A 23,895-nucleotide genomic window follows, 5' to 3' on the forward strand; every position below is an offset into this window, starting at 1 on the left:
ATGAGTCAAAAAAAGAGTTAATAAGAATGAGTCTGGGAGCTAACAGGAATAAGCTTAAAGATTAACCACTTAGCTCTGAATCTCCTGGCTATCACTAAACTTGCAGGCTGACAAACAACAGGACAATTTTCAGAGGAAGCCAACTGGGACAACAGTTCTCAGAAAGGGCCAGCAGCAACAGTAAACAACTGCATGATGACTAGCCCCCTGCATCCTGCATGGAAAAATATAAAACCCCAGCTAAACGGGAACTGGCTGCAGTTGTCTACTCTGAGACTCTACCCCTGGCACTGCCCCCACCTCTCACCCCCGCTAGTTTCTCTCCTTAATACAGGTGGCAGCCATCTTCTTTAGACACTGCCAGGTCTTTCTCTGCCCAACCTTCAATAAAACTTTCTTTGCTTTCTTACTTTTCTGAGTCTTGTGAATTCTTTTACATTCTGTGAACGACCAGGAGTTAATTCTAAGTCAATACAATATTTATTTAGAATGAGGAAAAGGGAAAAAAAGACACCCAGTATGGAATCCTGGAAATTTAGGTCCCTTTCTTCTGAAATTTCTTTAGGCAATTTATCAGAAATGCTTCCTGTTGCAATCTGGCTTCTCTCCAATTAGAACACTGATTATAAATCCCCAGTAATTTCCAGCACTCCCAGGGGCTGTACAAGTGGGCCCTGAAGTTTACCATAGCTTCATGGTAAATCTGCCTCTGATGATAACTATTACTGTTTGGGAGGTTGAAAGGCAATAATTTTTTACTTATTGATTTTTTTAATTAAATTAAAAATAAATGTTTCTTTTGTGGGGGGAATATTGGGGAACAGTGTGTTTTTCCAGGATCCAATAGTTGTTGTCCTTCAATCTAGTGGAGGGTGCAGCTCATTGGCCCATGTGGGAATGAAACTGGCAACTCTGTTGTTGAGAGCTCGAGCTCTAACCAACTGAGCCATCTGGCCACCCCTAATTAAATTTTTTTATTTTGAGATAATTGCAGACTCACATGAAGTTATAAAAAATAATACAAAGAGATCCTATATACCCTTAACCCGATTTCCCCTAATGGTAACATCTTGCAAAACTAGTACATCACACCAGGATATTGACAATACAGTCAAGATACAGAACATTTCCATCACCACCTGAGGATCCCTCCTGTTGCCCTTTTATAGCCGTATCCACTTCTCTTTCACCTCTACCCCTTCTTTAATCCCTGATGATCAGTAATCTGTTCTCCATTTCTAGTTTTGTCATTTCAAGAATGTTATATAAATGAAATCAAATAGTATGTCAGATTGTTTTTTTTTTTTATAAATTTGGATTTTATTCAAAGCTTTTAGAATTCCAATACCGAAATCAAATCAGCAAGGTCAGATATTGAATATATTTCATGCTTTTATTTATTTATTTTTATCAACCTTAGTTGCAGGGGGCGCTGCCCACCATCCCTTGTGGGACTTGAGGAATCGAACTGGCAACCTTGTGGTTGAGAGCCCACTGGCCCATGTGGGAATCGAACAGGCAGCCTTCGGAGTTAGGAGCACAGAGCTCTAACCACCTGAGCCACTGGGCCAGCCCAGTATGTCAGTTTTTTAAAGTGACTTTTTTCACTCAGCATAACTGTCCAGAGATTCATCTAGATTGTTGCATGTATATGTATCAATATGTTCCTTTTTATTGCTGAATAGTATTCTATGGTATGGATGTACCTCAGTTAATTCACAACTATTCACATTGTTGAAGGACATCTGGGTTGTTTCCAATGTTGGCTATTATGAACTGCTATAGTATTTGTGTATAGATATTTGTGTGAACATGTCTTCATTCTTTGGGATAAATGCCCAGGAGTGCACTTGCTAGGTTGTACAGTAGTTGCATGTTTCATTTTTTTAAAAACTGACAAATTGTTATACAGAGTAGCTGTAGCCATTTTACATTCCCACCAGGAATGTATGAGTGATCCAGTTTTCCTGCATCCTCCCAAATTTGGTGTTGTCACTATTTTTTTAATGTATAATTGACATATATAATTTTGGGTATACAACATAATGATTCTATATTTGTGTACATTTTTAAATGATCACCACAGTAAGTCTAGTTAACATCTGTTACCACACATAGTTACAAAATTTTTTTTCCTTGTGATGTGAGCTTTTAAGATTTGTTAGCAACTCTCAAAAATGCAATACAGTAGTATTAAGTATAGTCATCATGCTATACCTTAGTTCCCTGTGACTTATTTATAACTGGAAGTTTGTACCTTTTTACTCCCTTTACTATTTTGCCCAGTACTCCCACCATTTTTTACTTTGGCTATTTTGATGAGCATACAGTGATATCTCATTGTGATTTTAATTTGCATTTCCCTAATAGCTAATGACACTGAACATCTTTATATGGGGTTATTTGACATTTGTATGTCCTCTTCAATGAAATATCTCTTTATACGTTTTGTCCGTTTTCTAATTGGATTGTTTGCTTTTTACTGTTGAGTTTTGAGCTCGCTTTGTATAGCCATACCTCAGAGATATTGCAGGTTTGGTTCCAGACCGCCGCAATACAGTAAATGTCACAATAAAGTGAGTCACATGACTTTTCGTTTCCCAGTGCGTATAAGTTATCTTTATACTGTACTGTAGTCTATTAAGTTTGCAATAGCATTATGCCTAAATAAACAATGTATATACCTTAATTTAAAAATACTTTATCGCTAAAAATGCTAATCATATCTGAATGTGTTTGAAAAATGGCACTGATAGACTTGCTCGAAGCAGGTCATACCTGTCCCAGAGCAGCTGCATCTAATGACTGAGAAAGCAAGACTTAAAGGCCCAGCTATTTTCGCCCAACAAGGTATACTCTGACAAACAATAGGATGTAGCACTCCCTACTGGGTTGGCTGGAGTTTCACAATTTGACTTCCTCCTCTGCCCAGTCCTGCTTCTACACCCTTCTCACAGGTGTTGATGGCTAATGAGTATCTTGCACCCCACATGCCATCTCAGCTTCTGACTCCAGAGAACCCAACCTGAAAAACCCACGTTATATTTTATCAGCCACATGTAACTGTAAGAGAAGCTGGGAAATATAGTCTTCATTACAGATAGCCATATGCCCATTGAAAAACAGGGAGCTCTATTACTAATAAGGGGATGCTGTAGTAGCTCAAGAGGGCAAAGGGGTGCTCAGTGTGGGGTCCAAAGTTCAGAAAGGAGCAGAGGCTCCCTGAGCAGGTAGAAGAGGTTTCAGGCACTTGGAAAATGTAGATTTTGTTTTATTACATCAAAATTAAGTATTTCTGGTTCTGGTTCCCAGTGATGGCAGATAAATTCAGTCAGACTAACCCTCTCATGAATAACAATTACAAAGTCTGGAAAAAAATGTTTTTAAAGACAATTATTTGAAGACACTGGAGAGTGACCAAAAGTAGGAACAGTAGGCAGGAACAGGAGTTAAGTGCCCTTCGAAAACAACTGCAACTGGTGAAATTAGTGAATCTCTGTCCTTTTGCTGAGAGCATTCCCCAATGTACAAGCAGTTCTGATGGAAAAAAAGACACAGATTTATTGCTTGAGACATCAGAAAACAGAGTTTGGGGCTGGGAAAGCAACCAGAGTTAGAGGAGAAATCCTGGAAAGGAGAGAATCACAGAGACATTGTGTAAAATAAACCCCCAACATTGTGTAAAATAACCCCCCCAAATTCTTGACTGATAATCTGCACATGCTCAGGGTTAACACCAGGCAACCGAGTAAAAAAAGCAGCAGCTAGAGGTGAAAACTGGGTGAAGATTTCAGCTTTTACCCACTGTTGTTGAAAGAATTTGGAGTTAAAGTCTAGCCAAGTTAGCTTCCTGCAAAAACAAAAAACAATCTTCAACGGAATGTAACAGAGTCTAGAATCCTGAAAAATATCATTCATAATGTTCAGTATCTAACAAAAATTAGTAAACAGGTGAAGAAACAGGAAATGTGGCTCATTCAGTCATTAGAAACCTCCCCCAAGATGACACAGATATTAAAATTAGCAGACAAGAATTTTAATGCAACTGTTATTAATAGTTTCAAAGGCCTAAAGGAAAATGTATGCAAATGAAATACCACTACATAGCTACTAATATAGCTAAACTTGAAAAGACTGACAATACTAAGTGTTGGTGAGGATGTAAACCAACTAGAACTCACATACATTGTCTTTTGAAATGTAAAATGGTACAAGCAGTTTGAGAAAAGTGTTGGCAGTTTGTTATAAAATTATACTTGCTATATGACCCATCCATTTCACTCCTAGGTATTTATCCAAAAGAGGTATTTATTCAAGAAACAAATGTTCACAAAAAGGCTTATACATAAATGTTCATAGAATCTTCATTTGTAAGAGCTCCAAAATAGAAACAACTCAAATGTCCATCAATAGGTGAATGGATTAACAAACTGTGGTATATTCATTCACACAATGGAATACTACTCAGCAATAACAAGTAACAAACTCCTGATACATACAACATTTATGAATCTCAAAACCATGATTCTGAACAAAAAAAAGCCAGACATAAATAAGGATATATTGTATTACTCTACTTATATGAAATTCTCAAAATAAAACTAATCTTTATTGATACAAAGCAGATTTATGCTTACTTGAAGCGAGGGCAGTAGAGAGGCTGACTTCAAAGGGGCATGGGATAAATTTTTAAGGTGATGAAAATGTTCTATGTATTGACTGTGATGATGATTACATGACTATATACATTTTCAAAACTCATCGAACTATACTTAAAGTGGATTCATTTTATTATATATAAGTTGTACCCCAACAAATCTTATTTTAATATTTTTAAATAAAATGAAAACAAAATAAAGACAATTTCAGGTCAACAAGAATAGACAATCATCACCACCAGATCTGCACTACAAGAAATGCTAAGGAAAGTTCTTAAGACTAAAGGAAAATGATACCAAATAATCTATAAAAAGGAATGAAAATCACCAGAAATGCCGTGTTTCCCTGAAAATAAGACCTAGCCAGACCATCAGCTCTAATGCGTCTTTTGGAGCAAAACTTAATATAAGACCAGGTCTTATTTTAATATAAGACCGGGTATAATATCATATAATGTAACATGACATAATATAACATAAAATATAATAATATAATATAATACCGGGTCTTATTTTAATATAAAATTAAAGTCTTTTATTAATTTTTGCTCCAAAAGATGCATTAGAGCTGATGGTCCAGCTAGGTCTTATTTTCGGGGAAACATGGTGGTAAATATGTGTGTGGAGGAGGCAGAATAATGGCCTATCAGTGATGTCCATGACCTAATCTCCAGAATCTGTGAATATGATAGGTTACATGACAAAGGAGAATTAAGGTTGCTCATCAACTAACCTTGAGATGGAGAGATTATCCTGGATTATCTGGTGCAATGTAATCATAAACACCTTTATAATTGGACAAGGGAGGCAGAAGGTCAGTGTCAGATGGACTCTAGAAGATGGAAAAGGCAAGGAAATAGTGTCTTCCCTAGAGCCTCCATGAAAGAATGTAATCCTGTGGACACCTAGAATTTAGCTTAATGAGACCCATTTTAGACCTTTTACCTCCAAAACTACAAGGTAATAAGTCTGTGTTGTTTTACACCACTAAGTTTGTGGTAATTTGTTACAGAAGCCATAGGAAACTAATTACTGTTGGTTAATATAAAAGTCTGGCTTTAAAATTTTTTTCTTCTTTTAATCTCTTTAAAATGCATATGATGTGTTAAAACAAACACCATAAACTATGTTCTGGGATTTATAACATATGTAGATGTAGTACATCTGACAACAATAGCTCAAAGGACTGGGCCAGAGAGGGAAATAGAACTACATACTGTTGCAAGATGTCTGTATTTTATGTGAAGTGGTACAATACTTGTTCTATCATCAGTGAAGGAGTTCACATCTCCAACCATGATTGTGGATTTTTATTTCTTCACTTTAGTTCTGTCAAGTTTTTCCTTCTTGTAATTTGAAAGCTTTTATTAGGTGCATTCATAGTTTAAATTTTTAAGTCTTCATATGTTGATCCTTTCATCATTATAAAATGTCCTTTTTCTCTAGTAATACTCCTTGTCTTGAAGTTTATTTTGTCCGATATTGATATTAATTTCCAACATTCCTTGAGTCAGTGTTTGCATGGGATATTTTTCCCAACCCTTTACTTTCAACTTATTTGTATCTTTCTATTTAAAGTATATCTCTTATAGAGAGCGTATAGTTGGATTTTGCTTTTTTATTCAGACTGATAGCCTCTTTTTTACTACAGTATTTAATCCACTTATATTTAATGTAATTATTGATACATTTGGATTTAAGACTGGCATTTGCTATTTGTTTTCTATTTGTCTCATCTGTTGATAGAACAAGCAGACAAAAATTCAGCAAGAATAAAGAAGACTTAACCAATATCATTAAATACCTTAACCTAATTGATATTCGTAGAACATCATACCTAACAACTGCAGAATGCACATTCTTTTCAAGGAGATATGGGACATTCACCTAGATAGGCCATCTTCTGAGCTATCAGACAAGTCTCAATAAATTTTTAAAAAATTATACAGAGTCTATTTTCTAGAATTAAGTTAGAAATCAATAAAATTAAGCTTTTTAAAAAGCCTCAAATATTTGGTAAACAATATACTTCTAGTTAACTCATGGGTCAAAGAAGAAATAGCAAATGGAATCAAAACATTTTTAACTGAATGATAATAAAATACAACATATAAAAAATGTATGAAATGTAGGTAAAGCAGTGCTTAGAAATAAATTTGCAGCTTATATTATTAAAGAATAGAGGCTTCAAATCAGTGATCTCAGTTTCCATTGAAGAAGTTAGAGAAAGATGAGCAAATTCAACCCAAAGTGGAATAAAAGAAATAATAAAAATTAGAATAAAATTCGATGAAATAGAAAGCAGACAAAAAAATGGAGAAAATTAACAAGGCCAAAAGTTGGTTCTTTAAAAAGATAAGTAAAATGGACTAACAAGACTGATCAAGAATAAAATGGAGAAGTACAAATATATATATTCAGAAATGAAAGAAGATGTCATTATAGATCCTAAGACATCAAACGATAAAAGGTAGAGGATTCTGGGAAGATGATGACTATGGTAGCAGCCTAGTTTTTCCAATATCTTCAGATCCCCACATAAAAATTAACTCTTATTGGACAGTAAAATTAAAAAATTGAAAAAAAAAAAAAAGGACATTTACAACAAATTTGGTGACAAGGTGTCTCCACAACCCAAAATACAAGCAAGAGGGGACAAATGACCAACAGCCACCAGACCTGCATGGAATCTGCATCTTTGCAAGAGAAAGACAGAAACAAAGGGATGACATCTGACAATAAGAACAGGAGAACCTCAAAAGAGCCAGTGGATATTCATTGGAATCAAGACAGGCCACTGGAGAGTAGTAGCTGTAACTAGGAGGAATTTGTGTCTAAAATAGCAGGTGAGTGCAAGGGGCAGAGCCCACAGTGAGAAGGACTAAGACACTGGAGCAGGTCTGCCTCCTATGAACTGTCAAAATCAATCCATCAGAGCTTCTTTCTAGTACTGTGCCCCATACTGAGAAGAAATTGTTGGGAATGGAATTAAAATGTAGGATAGGGACAACAGAGAGGAAGAAAGAGAAGATGGATACCATCATAGAGTGGGGGAACAGAGCCAGGAAATACTAGGAAGCAAGCCAGACAAAATAACAGAAGAGGGAGCTCTGTGATGTTATAAAAGCTTTGCTGAACACCACTTCATTCTTTAAGTTCAAGAAAACTCATTTCACAAAAAAATGAGCAATAGAAAAGTATCAAGGTTAAATCCCATAAAAGTTATTATAAAAGAACCGTAAGAATGACATTACTCCAGACAACAAGAGCACACCAGAAAGATGCGCCACAAAACAGGTCAAACTGCAACTTACTATTTCAAAACAAGCTAAAAAACACTAAGAAAATGACATGATTCATGAAAGAACAACATAAATCAGAACTAGAAAAACTCAAACGAGGTGACAGAACTCAGGAATGAATTAGAAATGAAAGAAAAAAATCATTTTAGAAGTAAAGACTAAACTGGAAAATACATAAGAGCAAATAAATACAGTAGATAATACCTTAAATAGATGAAGAGAATTTTTTTAAATTAAAAGAAATGGAAGATAAAAAAGTATTAGAGACGAAAACGACAAGTACTGAAAATAGGCAAAGATATATATATACATATATATGTATAAATATATCTCCCTAAAGAAGAAAACCAAAGCAAGAAAACCTGTACTCCTGTGTAAGTGAAAAATAAATCTTTATTGTGTTTAATCACTGAAATATAGGGCAATTCAGTATAGAATTTAGCTTATTATATAAGTATACCATGTATTATATATATATATATTAAAACACATAAGCACATGATTTTATATATATATATATATTTATATATCTATGTATATATATATATATATATATATATGTTTGTGTGTGTGTGTGTTTGTTAAAGATACATACATGTCCAAACACTAACTGAACATATTAGAGTATATGCCTAGGTCAGGGAGATGAATGAGAATAGGGATCAGGGATCAAAAGAGGAAAATAAAACAAGAAAGGGGCCTACTATCAATTGATGATTAGAATTCACCATGTTCTGAGGAGCATGGATTAACTATTAAGGAATAAAAAAAAAACAATTTACAAGGGAGACAATCTACCCCTTCCAGAGAGAGCCCAGGCTAGTTTGCCAGTAATTATTTTCTGCCTTGAGGAGCAGAGAATGGTTCTGGAGAGGAGGCAATGTTGAAGACAAGAGACTGCTGGAAGCCTCCTCCATGTTCCCATGTTCCCAGGAGAGCTTTAGGCCTGAAACGTTCCCTACACAGAATTTCTCTCAAGTCTGACCTTCAGTCTCATCTCTCCCTGGTAGCGATGATGCAGGAGGCACTTGCCATTCGCCAGACATGAGGCCCTGGACCAGGCCACGTCCCCCTTGGCACCACCTCTCACTCCTGGCTGAGGGAGGCTGGACAAAGCATAGAGGCTCATTCTGGGTCTGGGTACATCCTCATGACCACCCTCCATCTCTGCCTGTGGTAGGCTGAATAACGGCCCCTCCTCCAAAGATGTTCGTGTCCTAATCCCCAGAACCTGTGAGTATTTTACCTTGTATACTTACATAGCAAAAGGAACTTTGAAGATACGGTTAAATTAAGGATCATGAGATGAGGAGACAATCCTGGATTATCCCAGTAGACCCAGTGCAATCACAGGGATATATAATCACAATGTAATCCTTAGAAGAGGAGGCAGGAGAATTAGAGAAAGAAGATGTAAGGATGGAAACAGAGGTCAGAGAGGAGTAAAGATGCTATGCTGCTGCCTTGATGATGGAGGAAGGGGCCGTGAACCATGGAACAAGCAGCCTCTAGAAGCTGGAAAAGGCAAAGAAATGGATTCTCCTCTCAAGTCTCCAGAAGGAACGCAAGCCTGTCAATACGTTGACTTTAGCCCAGTCAAACTGATTTTGGACCTGTGACCTCCAGAACTGTTTAAGATAATAAATTTATGTTGTTTTAAGCAATTAAGGTATGGTAATTCATTATAGCAGCAATAAGAAACTAGTGCACTGGCCTGCTGCTGGGCAACACTGACCTATTCTCCTAGGAAAATAAGGTCTGTGAGAGTGGGAAGTGGAGAATCAGAGGCTTCCTGGAAGCCCCTGCAGTAAGACCAAACTAGGTTCACATGACAGTGTATACCTACCTGACCTTGAGCAAATGTCTAAGCAATTGTTAATAATGCTACTAATGTTAATAATTATTTATAGGGTTGCTAAGAAATGTTTTAAATTACTTATTATTATCTAATTACCTACTTGAAAAAAAATAAGTCACATCCCCTTGTAGGTTTATACACATTCATTTCTCCATTCATTCAGCAAATGTCACTGAACACCTCGTAGGTGCTTGTCACCAGGCATACAGTGAGTGTGTGTCCACTCCAAGCCTCAAGCATTTCTCACCTAAGCTGCCTACCACTGAACTTTCAGTCAGTCCAATGCTCAACTTCATCGCCCCCATCCTAAATGCAGGTCCTTACACTTGCCCACTCACATGGTCTTATGTTTCCCTGATGTACTCATCCCAGCCAGCACCATCCTTTATCTTCCTAGGTGCTGTTTCTGTAGCTGCCAAGACCAGTCTCATCTTGGCCTTTACCCTGAGCCCTGACAAAAGCCCCTGGCCCACTTGTAGGACAGGATGCTCCCTCTGATCATACTTTCAACACTCTGTTTTCTTCTCATTCTCTCTTGTTTCTCTACAACTCTCCCCACTTTCCTTCCATCTCTTTCTTTGAGCTCCCAAACAGGCTTCCTTGCAACCCAGAAATGTCTAAACTAACAGGGGAGCTAAGCCTCAAGCAGCTGGTTCAGAGGCAAGTAAGAGGGACCAAGGATGTATGTTTACTGGGTTCCTGAACTTCTCTGGTAGTGAAATGGAGTCTAAGGTATTAAGACACGATGCCAGACCTATCTGGGGTGCCCAGGCAGCCCAACTCACTCCACATCTCCACCCCCTCAACATCCTCAGATGCCTATCCAATTGAAGTGTAATCCCCTGACCTGTAGAGCTCCCCAACTCCACAGGACCCATCTGGATTTCTTAATCTCAAACCTCTTCACCCCAACCCCTGCTTCTAACCCCCAGGTCTGAAATGCTGGTTTCTTCCCCCATGATATCTGGGCCTACTCTCCCTCCCTTCCCAGGAAAAATGGTTAATGTAGGATTGATTTTCCTTATATCTGCAGTCCACATTAGTGTACCCTTCACTCAATCCAGGTCCAAGTTTCTCTTTCCTCAGAGCCTATAGCTATTTCTCTAAACACTGAGCTGCCTCCCTAGAGTGGGGTGAGAACCCACATATTAAAACGGGGGAAAACTGCTTTCAGTCCCTTTGGGTTTGGGTAGTATTGACACAGGTGGGGGAATAGTCTGGCCATGTGATGGAATTGTGGAAAGGCAGGCAGGCAGGAGATCTGGGTTCTCTAACCTGGGCATTGCCATGGATTTACCATGGGTGACACTGGACAAGTCTCTGCCCTCTCTGGGCCTGTCTCTGCAGCCTGTGTCTGCAATGACGGGGTTTGTCTCCTGTAGGGCTGTATTTGAACTTGGAGGTTCCATCCAGCTACCCCTAGCAATGGTGCATAATGGCCACAAGAGGGCAGGCAACCTCTTCTGCTCAGAAGTTTGTAGGCTAACAAGAAGAAAGCTACGAAAAGGAATACAAGGTAGTTAGTTACCCAAGGCACACTACAAAATGGCAACAGAGTAAGGATTGGAAAGGGGTGTTTGAATTTCCAGCCTGAGGCAGGTGGTCAGGAGCTCCAAGACCACGAGGGGTGGTAAGGAGAGGGCTTGTGGGCAGCAGAATAGAGGCTAAGAATATACTGCAGCAATTTCAATCACATTGAGGGGATGGGAGGAGGGGAGAGGGTCTTCAGGGGAGAGCAATGGACTAAATGCACTGCCCCAAAATGATTGGGGTGGGAGGTGTAGAACAAGACTCGAGGAATGTAAGGGAAGTAGAGAACTTGGGAAGTAGGGAACTTGGCTTCCTTCCCTTCCCAGGCATAGAATGAAAAGTAGAGAAATTGCAGGAGTTATTCTAAGATTTGGGGGTGACTTCTCCAATTAAGGAGGACACAATAAATAGCCAAGGATTACCTGACATCCTTTTCTCTCCTTTTTGCCTTCCATTAATCTAGTTTGAAGGCCCAGGAAAGACAGGGACAAACATATGGGCAGTTACATGAGGTTCAAAGGGTTAAGCCCCAAGAAATCATTCTCTGACATCAATCACTTGGGAAGTAGGGAACTTGGCTTCCTTCCCTTCCCAGGCATAGAATGAAAAGTAGAGAAATTGCAGGAGTTATTCTAAGATTTGGGGTGACTTCTCCAATTAAGGTCTCCTTGTCACCTCCCTGAGCCTCAGGTTGGCAGCTTCCCTGAATTCCTTCTTTGGTGCAATTCACTAGGGTCCTGGGACCCAGGCCTAGAGCCAGTCCCCTGCTCCCTCGTCAGGTCCCAGGAGTCTAGGGCTTGCTGTAAGGGAGGAAGGAAAGTGGCCTTTCCCTCACTCTCTCCCCCCTCCCAGGACGTGGGCCTTGGGACTAAAGAGCCTCTGTCTTTCCCTGCCACGCCCCCCCCCCCCCCCCCCCGCCCCGCTCCCCTATTGTAACTCAGACAAGGGGATTCCTTGTGTCCCAGTCTCTGGGCAGGTCCTTGTGACCAAATGGTGGAGGGTCTGGGGCAGGGTGGGGAAGGGGGAATCATAGGATCAGAGAAGACATCTCCTCACTTTGAAGATTCTGGTACACCCCCAGAGCTCTGAGACCTCAAGCTTGTCCCCCGTCTGGCTCCCATCAACAATGGAGACAGAAGGCTGGAGGACTCATCTGCATATAAAAGGCATGAGGCCTTAAGTGGAAGTGGAAACTGAGAAGGTGTGGAGACACAAAGACTGAACGACCTGGCAGACAGATTTGGAGCCAGAATACAAGAATGGGGGCAACCCAGGGACAGGGTAAAACGGGACTGTGGCAGGGCAGGCCAAACAGACTTTACAGAGCAGGAGGTAGAGGCCCTTGCCAGTTTCCCTTCCTAAAAGCCCAGATACAGGAATGTTGGCACCACATCCCACGAGGGATGTGGCCACAGAGGAAGCGAGACCCCTAGGATAAAATGAGAACACCTTATTCTGAAAAGAAGCACAAATATCAAACATGAGAAACTTTCCTGCCAGGAGGGGTGGTATGTTCCCCCTCACAAGAAGTAATGGTATGGAGAATAAATGGCACGGTCTCACTAGCTGCAGGAGTTCAGACACCGCTATACTCATCTATCTCCACTAAAGAACTGGTACAGTGGAAAGGCTAATCCATCCTGGCAGGAAATGACATCGCTCACCAAATAGGAAGCAGTAGTTCTACCAACCCCAAAGGTTTCTGGGAGGGCCGATCCACGGAGGGTTGACCCTGAATGTCCATGTCCCTCCACAATTCTCTGTCTTGGCCAAGAGTGGGGCCAAGGCTCCTGGACGTTGGATAAAGTAATTATACTCCCATTTTTCATCAGTGATCTCCTAAGTGTCCTAAATCCCTCAAATCCTTACCTAGTTTTTTGGGGGGAGAGGGGGAAGAGATACCGTCATGCCTGGAGCCACAGGTCAAGCCTCTAGAGTCAATGTATCTATGGAAATAGCTCTAGGGACTCGATGATTGAGAGAGACAGAGCTTCCCCAGGGATCTGAGGGATGGTGAGGCCAGGTTTCCACAGTAACTGATTTCAATGTAGCCTCTTCCTAGTCCCAGATTGAGGGAGAATTTCAAGGGAGACCAGGGCCTAGTGAAGAGCCACTAAAGGGTGGAAAAGTTGTTACAAGAAGGTCACATCATCCTGGCACTGCCCCCAGTACCAGTGGGCCTCAAAGCCCAGCTTGGCACTCTCATCCTCTGGTGGCTCAGGAGGTCCACCTTGAAGCCCCTCCCCTGAGGGCTTCCACACAGCCCTCAAGCTCCCTAGCCTGGTGGCTGTCAGATCCAGCTCAGTCCTGGCCCTCTCCCCACCAGGTATAACCTTGGCCCAGTCCATCTCAGGACGGGGAGCCCCAAGGGGGCCATGTTCATCCAGCTCACTGGGGGCCACTGTGTCCAGAAAACTGCCAATGGAGACACTGTCCAACCGGTCAGTGGAGCTGGTATCTGGAAGGCTGTCCCAGCTGCCTCGCCTTGAGCGGCCTGGGCTCCCGCCAGTCAGGCTATATTGGCTGCTAGTGAGGCTGCTGCAGTGGCTGGTCAACGTCCCCCGCTCTTCCAACAGCCAGCGCACCGCCTCGATGCCCTCGTTCAAGGTCACCAGCTGCTGCAGGATCTTCACATCGATGGCTCTCAGGTAAGCCTGGGGAGTGGGAGAAGGAATCAGTCCCAGGTTCTAGGCCAAGCGATTCCCCAATGTTTCCAGAGACCCCTAACTTGCTGTTTAACCATGTTTCACTTTCAAGAAGCATGGAAATAGAAGGGTTTGAAGTGTGGACTTTAGAAGCAGACAGACTGCTGTTTAAAGTACCACAGATTAGATATACAACTCTGGGCAACTTTCTTATTTCTTTGAGCCTTGGTTTCCTTGTTTGTAAAATAGGGCTAAATCACTCACTTACAGGGTAGGTGTGAGAATTCTGAGAGGCTATCTATTAAGTACTCAGCACTGTGCCTGGCACAGAATAAGGTCTCAGTAAATGTTATGTATTAAAATCTGATCCTACTGAGCTTTGAACTTCATAGACAGGGTATCACTATTAACTATTGAACTGGTCCAGATTCACTAGTAAGACTTAGAAACATCCAATGCCTGATAGGTGGCCGGGTGCTAATTGCAAAGTAGACTGGAGGTAGGAGCCAGGGGATAAAGAGGGTTTGGTATCAGCTGTTGAGGGTGGGAAGAGCTCTGAAGGGTCAACATCCGCTGATTGGGGATTCAGGGCTTCCCTCCACCACACACCAATCTCCCTGTCAGTACTGGGAATAAGTCTGATTTATTGGGTAATCTCTAGGGTCCTGTCCAGCTCAGATGCATTGAGTTTTCTTCCTCATGCACAAGTGAACTTCTCCCTCCCTTGTTCAAGAGCCTTTATGGGCTTTGCACTGCTTTTAGAGAATAAAATCTGAACACTTTAACAGCTGGCAATCAAAGGCTGTCATAATATGGCTCTTGCCCATCTCTCTAGTTTCACCTCTAGCATACCTCCCCCTGGAAACCTCAGGTCCTGCCACACATGAATTAAATTTCATTTTATTCAGTGTTAATCAAAGTAATAGACGCACAGATTAAAGATGCAAACAGTTCTGCAAGATTTATTATCAAAAATAACAGTTCTCCATCCTAGTCCTAAATCCTGCTTCCTAGAGACAACTATTCATTTTTTTAGCTGTTTATTTGGGTACTTACCTTCTAATCTCCAAATGACATTTTACTCACTGATTTTCAAGTTTTAGGTGTTTTCTATCCTTCCCACACAATAGAAGGTTACGGATTTAACTCTTTCATCCTATTATCCATCCCTCTGCCATACAGACATGCTTCCCATCTCCCCATGTTCCCAATATATGAAAAAAAAATTAATTATTCAGTGTTTACCTTCTTAGAATTTTGAAATGCTATTGGATTACTTTGGTTACTTTTCATTTCTTACGACTTTGTTTTCCTTATAATATTACTACTACTGCTACTGCTGCTGCTGCTGCTGCTGCTGCTACTACTTAGTTCACTCTCTAGTTATCAGTAAGTCATCCCCAACCTCTCTCAATTGTCTGAATTTCCCTCTAAAGGCTGTTAAGCACATCATATGTTCTATCTATTGCACCTGCTTAGAGGCTCTTTAGGAACCTTCTCATCTGCTCCATTCTGTCCCTGCTGCACTGCTGCCATCCAGGGATCTCCCTTCTCTATCTCCTTTGCCTCTTTCCCCCATTTCCTGGATACCATATCTTTTTTTTTTTTTTTTTTTGGGGGGAGCCCACTGGCCCATGTGGGAATCGAACCGGCAGCCTTCGGAGTTAGGAGCACGGAGCTCTAACCACCTGCGCCACCCAGCCGGCCCCTGGATACCATATCTTCATACCATATGTTTCTTGATTTACTCCTTCATTTGAGTGCGTGGTGCTTTCCTTCCAGTAGCTTCCTGAGAAAGCCTGCATAGGAAGTACATTAATTGAAGCCTCGCATGTTTTAAAATGTTGTTCTCTCCTCACACTGATGATGATTTGGCTGAGTATAGAATTCTAAAGGTTGAAAATAATGTTTCCTCAGGACTTAAGGCATTGTTCCATTGTCCTCTAATTTTCTAAAAGTGTGATGCTATTCTGATTCCTGATCCTTTGTATGTGACCATCTTCCATTCTTTCTGAAAGTTATTAGTATCTTCTCTTTGTTCCCAGTGTTCTAAATTATTTTTGAAACAGTAACTTGCCATGGTGTGGCTCTATTTTCATCCATTGAACGGGCCACTTGTTGAGCCCTTTAAAGCTGGAAAGTCATATCCTTCAGTTCTGGGAGATTTTCTTTAAGTATTTCTCTAAGGATTATTTCTGTTCCAATATTTTTCTGTTCTTTCTGGAAATCCTATTATTTGGGTAGAGGGCATCCTGGGCTGATCTTTTCTTTTCTTTTTCTTTTTCCATCTCTTTCTATATTTATTCTAGTTGCTGAAATATTTTGACATTACCAATCCTTCTATTGAGTTTTTCATTTTTTCCTATCATATTTTTATTTCCAAGAATTGTTTCTAGTTCTTTGTATGTTTTCCTTTTTAGAGCTTCCTGTTTTAGTTCATGGTGCAATATTATCTCTTATCTTTTTAAAGATATGACTAAACTAATGATTTTTATAAGTTCTTACCCTCCTATATCCTCTCCATTTTATTCAAGTTGACTTTTTCTCTTTGCTTAGGTCTACATAAATAAAGGGTCTCATTAGATGTCTTAGGATCTTTAGCTGTTGCTCACACTTCAGAGTGGTCTCTAAAAAGTTCATTGGAAACTGAGTGCATGTGTGAGGCTTGCCAACTCTGATCCTCACTAACAGTTATCTGACTGTGGGCTGTTTGTTTGGGTAAGGCCTAAAGTCAGTATCTTTTGTCTTTTTTTCTCTTGCGTTCATCATAGTCACCACGTTATACCCACCTAGAGAGTATAATGTAAGCAAACCTGTCAATATTCTGGGAGCCAAGTAGGGGGAAAGAACATTTTCATGTAATCCCTTTTGCCCTCAACTTTTGGTTCTATTATTTTTATTTTTATTTTTATTTATTAATTTTCTCTTTCATAAAAGATTTTATTTTTTCAGATATTACTTTTTTTTTTTTTTTTTTTTAAGGAGGGCGCAGCTCACAGAGGCCCATGCAGAGATAGAACTAGCAAACTTGGTGTTACCAGCACCACGCTCTAACCAACTGAACTAACCGGCCACCCCTATTATTTTTAAAAATATATCACTTTCAAATATACGGTGATGGAAGGAGAACTGACTCTGGGTGGTGAACACACAATGGGATTTATAGATGATGTATTACAGAATTGTACACCTGAAATCTATGTAACTTTACTAATAATTGTCACCCCAATAAACTTGAATTAAAAAATATATATATATATCACTTGATAAATGTTTATTGAATTATTCAGGAAATAACTGCTTTCTCACATCTACAATGATGAACCAGAATAAAATCAAGTATTTGTATACTGAGAAAAATAAAGCCCTGGAATTAAACAGACCTGGATTCAAATTCCAGTTTGCCATTAATGAACCATATGAAATTGGAATTTTTTTCCCCTTCAAACCTTTATTCCTTCATTGTAAAATTAAGATACTATCTAATTTAAAGGTTTATTTTAAGAAATGGAAGGAATGTATCAACATGCATAGCATATTACCTGACAAGTGTTTGTTAATCAATAAATGGTAGCCATTTGGTTTTACATATTACTACGGTTAACTTATTTACAATGGCATAAGCATAGAACAAAATTTTGTACCTGAAACTATTTGTGTTTTTAGAGGAATATCACCACTCTAATTCAATTAAACAAATGATTATTGGGTAGCTGGATTTTCTAAGAATTACAAAGATAATGGAGAAACTATCCCTGCTTACCAGAAGCTTGTTATTTCAATAAGGAGGTATGGCCATAAATAACTGAAATACCACAGACTGTACAGACTATTAATGACATAATAAAATAGATTATCTTCAATTATTTCATACTAGGCACAAATACATTAACAGTGATACCAACAATCCTAGTCCATGACCAAACTAAATGCATTAAACAAAATTTCTCATAATAAAAATGCTTCTCCTGCTATGATTTCCCCTTCCTCCCTCCCTCCCAGTCCCTCTCTCCCTTTTTTCCTTCCTTCCTCTTCCTCTTCCCCTTACCTCCCTCCCTGCCTCCCTCCTTCCCTCCCTGCCTCCTTTTCTTCCTTCCTTTCTTCCTTATGTTCTATTCTTTCCAAAACTTACATTTCCTGTTTTCTGTTAGAATAAAGGAGTGGCTGACACCTGGTTGCCCAGTTAGGCAGGGTATCTTACAGTAGGATTCTTCAACAAACATTCACCAACCCTTTTGTTTTCAGCTCTACTTGCACTCCTAGTTCCAGAAATACCTGGTGCTTCTAACTCCTAAGACCGTTGAGGGCTTCTGTTTTGCAAAATGGGTTGCTTTTCAGCTTCCAAAATTTTGTTCCTATCATCTCTCCTATTCTTGTTGTCATAGTGGTTTCGTGGCTTTTACAATAATCCTCCTGGCTTTTTCCTGCAGTTTCAAGAGGGAATGGAATGTGTTCAATCTATGTGTTCAATCTGCTATCTTGCACTGGAATTCCCACTGACTTTATTCAGACTTCAAGGCCCAACTCAAATGCCACCTCTTCTAGGAAGACTTCCCTGCCCTTCCTCAAGGTGGAATTAATCCATTCAGTCATGAAACAATATTTATTGAGTTTTTCTTATAGGCATGGTATTGTGTTAGATAAATGAAAAAAAGACACCTTTTCTTGTCCTCAGAGAATTCACAGTCTAATGGGTAAGATAATGACGCAAGCACTTAAAATTCAGTGTAGCATATACTAGCGGAAACAATTATTGCACAGAAGGCTACAGGGCCATAACCCAACCTGGGAGTAAGGAAATGCTTCCTAGAATAAGGGACGTAAGTTGAAACTTGAAGGTTAAGTAGGACTTAGCCAGACAAAGCAGTGGAGAAAAGAGCATGTGTCTCCTCCCATTCAAAGCTTTTCCAGAACACAAATCTGACCTTGTCATTCTATAATGAAGACTCTTCCAGGTAGCTCTCCCTGGGTTCCAATAGTACTTATCATCCTGTCCTAGTTAGTCTGTCTCCCTACTTCCCCAACCCACACTGTGAGCTCCCCGAGAGCAGGTCCGGCCCAGCTCATTTATGGTACTTAGTCTAGGATTGGGTAGGTCAGATCCAGTGCTGTGATTCTCTTGCCTTTACTATCCTTGGCCCCTCCGCTGGTCCCAGGATTCAGGGAGTTGGTTTTACCATGTTGGTGGGAAATGAATCTGAGGACCAGATTCTACAGTCCTGCGACAGTGGCATTCCTTGACTGTGACATTATCACTCCCCAGAACAGAAGAATGCAAAGCTTTCTTTCCAGAAAAAAAGAAACACTCACTTCACACCATCTCTTTGGAAATAGAAAGGGGACAAACATCTCAGAAGAGATGTAGCCTCAGAGGCCACTCCAACTCAATTCTCTTCCCAGGGGGATGCAGGTTCCCCACTCCTCCCCTTAACCCATACACATCAGACTCTTTGCCCAGCCCGGGAGTCACAAGGACGGCTCCCTCATCACTCAATCCAAAACAGCCCATGGGGTAAAAATCCAGAGACCCCAGTCCTAGCTCTCTGATCATGGATTGAGATGCTTAGACTATTGTTCCTAGAAAGACTCTTAGAGATCATCTGGTCCCACAAATCCCCCATCTCCTCACCCCCCAAGGGGCAGAAAAACTGAGGCCAAGAGAGAGGGCACGACTCAAGATCACAAAATGATTCAGGAGCAGAGCTGGGACTTGAATCCACGCCTCCCACTCTCCTTATCTAAAGCTTTTTCTCAAACTGTTCTGTGGGGGTGGGTTGTTGTAGCAACAGTTTTGTGTGTGGGAGCCTTTAGTAAGGGAGATTGCTATTGTTTCCCCTTCCCACATATCCCAGAGTCGGGCTGGTTCATCAAAGTTTTAGTAGGAGAGGGAAGCAGGAGGGAAGAGGACTAGAGGCAGGGATGACCTTGGCTTTAAAGGCAGGCCTGCTTCCTCCTGGCAGGAGAGCTGGGAGAGGGGCAGTTGAAGGACAATACTTACAGGGCTTGCACCAGTTCTGCCACAAGTGGGGAATCCCCCTACCCTGCCCCTTGTCCTTCCTGGGTGCAACCCAGTGGGCAGGCCAGAGTACACAAAGAGATCAATGACATCCTGATCCCAGGAGGGAGAAGAGAATGGGGTAGGGATCCTTGGAGCACATAGGAAGACTTGCCCTGTTCTGGCCTCCAGAAGGCTCCCTCCCTCATGCCCTTCATGGGCAGCCTAGGGCCCCAGCCCAGCCTGGATAAGAATGCAAAATGACCTAATCAGAAGTTAAATGTACACCCTTAAACTTTACAAATAGGTAATCTCCACCAAAGGCAGAAAAGAGATCCAGGGAGATTAGGCATGGCTCCTCCACTGGCTCCCTCTGTGAGCTCAGGCAAGCCCCTCAACACCTGCAAGCTTGTTTCATTTGTAAGATGAAGAAAATGATGACTGCTTTTCTCATTTCAATAACATAAATGTATTTAAAGTGTCTGGCACACAGCAGGTCTCAATGGTAGAGGTAAAGTATAGGCAGATCATCTGGGTTCAAAGCCTAGCTCTGCTTTTTTACTTTTTGTATGAATTCGGGCAGTGACTTAACTGCTCTGTGCCTCAGTTTCTTCATAAAATATCACTTACCTGATAAGGTTGCCATGAGGATTAACAGATCTTATAAAGTGCTCAGCATGATGCCCGGTACATGCACTTGGTGAGTTTCCAAAGCAGGGCATTCCAGGTAGGTTCATTCTAGGCCTTGAGCTAAAGTATGTGCCCCTCCCTTAGGTGGGCACAGTCATAGCCTTACTCTGCAGAATTTGGCTCACCTCTAACCTTCAAGGCCAAGTGCACAGATGGCATACAAATCCTTCCCCCAGCAAGCCTTCCCTGATTGTTCTGCCCACAAGGCTCTCTTCTCAGCCTCTCAGGCTGTCTGGGAGTTCCTCCCCTGCTCCCTCACAGCTCAGCCTGGCACACGGTGGGGCTCCAGGAAGACTTATTAACTCACACACTCACTGTGGCCACCTGGTTCTGGGCCAGAGAGCAGCTGGCAATTCCTCAGTTCCCCAGAACTGGCTGCAAAGTGGTGGCAGGTGTAAATCACCCCCTTCACCGGAATCAGGGCCCTGGGGAGCCTCAGGGGCCCCAACTGTCCTTTTGGCTCTGAATCTAGACCAGCAGCAACAGGGAAGGAAGAGGGTGAGTGTTTCTGCCTCTTCTCCCCAAGGAAGTACAGACGGGATCCAAATATCCAGCGTACCTGGGAGTTTGGCAGGGAGGAGACTGAGTCAGAGGTGATGGAACCAACACTGATAGTGCTGCTACTCTATGTCCTCTAAGGTTCTGGGAACTTTCAAATTATTTTAAGCGGGAGTGGGGGGATGTTGGGGAAAAGGAGGATGTTTTTAGTAGATCTAGCCCAGGCAGTTTTCACCCAAATCTCTCGGTGCTGAATCCTGTCATGAACACTGAGGCCACAGAAGAACAAACCCTGGGCCCAGTTTGCAGGAGAAGAAAACACTGATTGCCCTGTAATGGTGGCTGGGGGTATAGGTAGCCCCATGGTTGGGCAGCAGTGGGGGAGATTTGTGCTGTGCTAGGTTCCGAGTGCTTCCCACTCTTCATCTCTCCCCTTCCAATTATTTGGCAGGAAAAACTTCCAAGAACCTGTGCCTCCCACCCCAAATCCTCAGGACCCATCAACACCCCCACTCACCCCGGGGGGCGGGGGGAGGGGAGGAATTAATGGACCCCAGGGTATAAGGGTCGACCTGGGAGAGATCCTGAGCAATTAGGTGGGGCGTTTTAACCCCCTCCTCTCCTCAGCCCAACTCTGGGGCGTGAGTCGTACACTCACCAGCTCCATCTTCAGCGCCATGATCTTGTCCCCCAGGCCATGGTCCCTGCTAGGCGCCCCGGGGAGCAGCAGGGCACCAGAGGTTCCCGGCTCCCACTCGCCTCGCAGCCCGCGGAGCAGCCCTTCCGGGGTCTTCCTGCCCACCTTGCCTTCCACGTCTCGCAGGTCAGGCGTCTGGGGCTCCGCAGTCCCCTCCATGCGGGCCTAAGCCTGAACAGGGCTTGGCGACAGGTCGCCGGGATCCCGCTCCCGGGGGTCCTCCTGTCTCCGCTGCTAGCGCAGAGCGGAACCGGTGGGTCCCCGCCTGCGCCGCGCGGGGGCGGAGGGAGGGCGCCGTAACACTCAGAAAAGCCGCGCAGAGTGTGCGTGCGTGCGTGTGTGTGTGTGTGTGTGTGTGTGTGTGTGTGTGTGTGTGTATTCGAGTGCTGCGCACACAGCTGCTAGCTCTGGAATGCGTAGGGCTGAGCGATCCTGGATTTGAACCTGAAGGAGCACTCGGAGAGTTCACAGCACCTTCTCCCCACCTTGGCACTGAATCTAGCTAGGCGCCCAATACATGTTTGCTGAATGAAGGCTAAGTAAGCATGCTCAGTCAGGGACATGAGAGTTTAAGCAACAGTGGTAACAGGGAGCGGCAGAGGATTTTGGAAGGCTTCCTAGAGTAGAGGAGCTGGGCCTAAAACAGTAGTTAGAATTTAGCTAGCCACTGACACACACACACATCCCCCACCCCCACCCCCACCCCTGTGTAGCCACTGCATTTAGACTAAGAGTGGAAAGCAAAGTTTGGCCAATGAGCGGCAACCGGTATTGAAGCAGAAGAGGTCCACAGAGGTCAGATCATGCTTGATCTTGTAAACTGACGTTTATAAAGCTTGACTGTTCATATGAATTATCTGGGACTCTTGTTAAAATGTAGATTACACTTCTGTAAATCTGGGGTGAGGTCTGACATTCTGCATTTCTAACAAGCTCCCACGTGATGGCCATGCTGCAGGTATCAGGACTACACTTTGAGGTTATAGAAGATGGTTCTAAAGTGCTTGGATTTTATTCTACAGGCAATGAGGAGCCATGAAAAATTTATGTTTTGACTTGATTTTGGTTTTAAATCCCAGTAATTCCAGCCCATGGTTACAGAAGAATTTACAATGAAAAGATAGTTACCCCTTCCGTATCCTTCCCCACCTGTAGTCCCATTCCCCAGAGGCAACCACTTTTAGCTTTTTTTTTTCTTCTGGTGTTTATACTCATGACTCCACAATAGGCTTATACCACTTTTTCTTAATTTTAAACATTGTCTACTGACTTCCTATTATGATCAATATGGATTTACCTCTCTTACACATTGTACTTCCCTCTTCCATTGGTCCTATATATTTTTACCATTATTTTTAGTTCATCTAATGGTTACTTTTATAATTTTAAGTCATATGTTTTTCCTTAGGATTTCTGGAACCATGGGTAAGTGTTAACGTTTTGGGGACATCATCCCACCATTTAGGAAGCAGATGGAATATGGAGAGTTCAAAAAATCTAACTGGTCTTCTGACTTCCTCTGTCTCCGTTTAATCCACTCTCCACAAAACAGTAAATGTTCTCTTAAATCAGATTATATTGCTTCCCTCCTTAAACTGTTCCATGGCTACCCACTCACTTCAAATAAGTGTCACCATCACCTAGAAATTTGTTAGAAATGCAGTATTCTGTTCTGCCTCATACCACTGTATCAAAAACTTTTAAAATGGGACACAGCCATATGCATTTTAACAAACTCTCTAAACCGTAACCAAAGTCTGAGAAACACTGTGGTAAGTGAAGTGCTGTGTATGTATTATCTCATTTAACCCTCACAACAACTCTGTAAGCATAATTATTGTCAGTATAGTGCAAGGGTTAAGAGTGGAACTTGGAGAATTCTAGCTCCCCCAGCGTTGTGACATTAGGCCTCATTTTCTTTCCCTATAAGATTGAGACAGTAGTAATACCTACTTCATGAGGTTGTTGTGGAGTTAAATTAGTTAACAGTAAAGTGCTTAGAATAGTGACTGGCACAGAGTA

At 41.8% G+C, this 23,895-nt stretch overlaps 1 protein-coding gene across 1 annotated transcript; it reads right to left on the reverse strand.

The window, feature by feature from the left end:
- Positions 1–928: 928 nt before the first annotated feature.
- Positions 929–22,327, reverse strand: LURAP1 (leucine rich adaptor protein 1). Its single transcript, XM_081055895.1, has 2 exons — positions 21,835–22,327; positions 929–14,002 (listed from the first exon to the last, which is right to left on the reverse strand). Exons 1-2 carry the CDS (start codon positions 22,030–22,032, stop codon positions 13,481–13,483), a joined length of 720 nt encoding a protein of 239 aa, XP_080912021.1. The 5' UTR covers positions 22,033–22,327; the 3' UTR covers positions 929–13,480.
- Positions 22,328–23,895: the final 1,568 nt, after the last annotated feature.

This window comes from Rhinolophus hipposideros (genome assembly GCF_964194185.1).
Source record: "Rhinolophus hipposideros genome assembly, chromosome: 8".
In the NCBI taxonomy this organism is placed as follows: Eukaryota; Metazoa; Chordata; class Mammalia; order Chiroptera; family Rhinolophidae; genus Rhinolophus; species Rhinolophus hipposideros.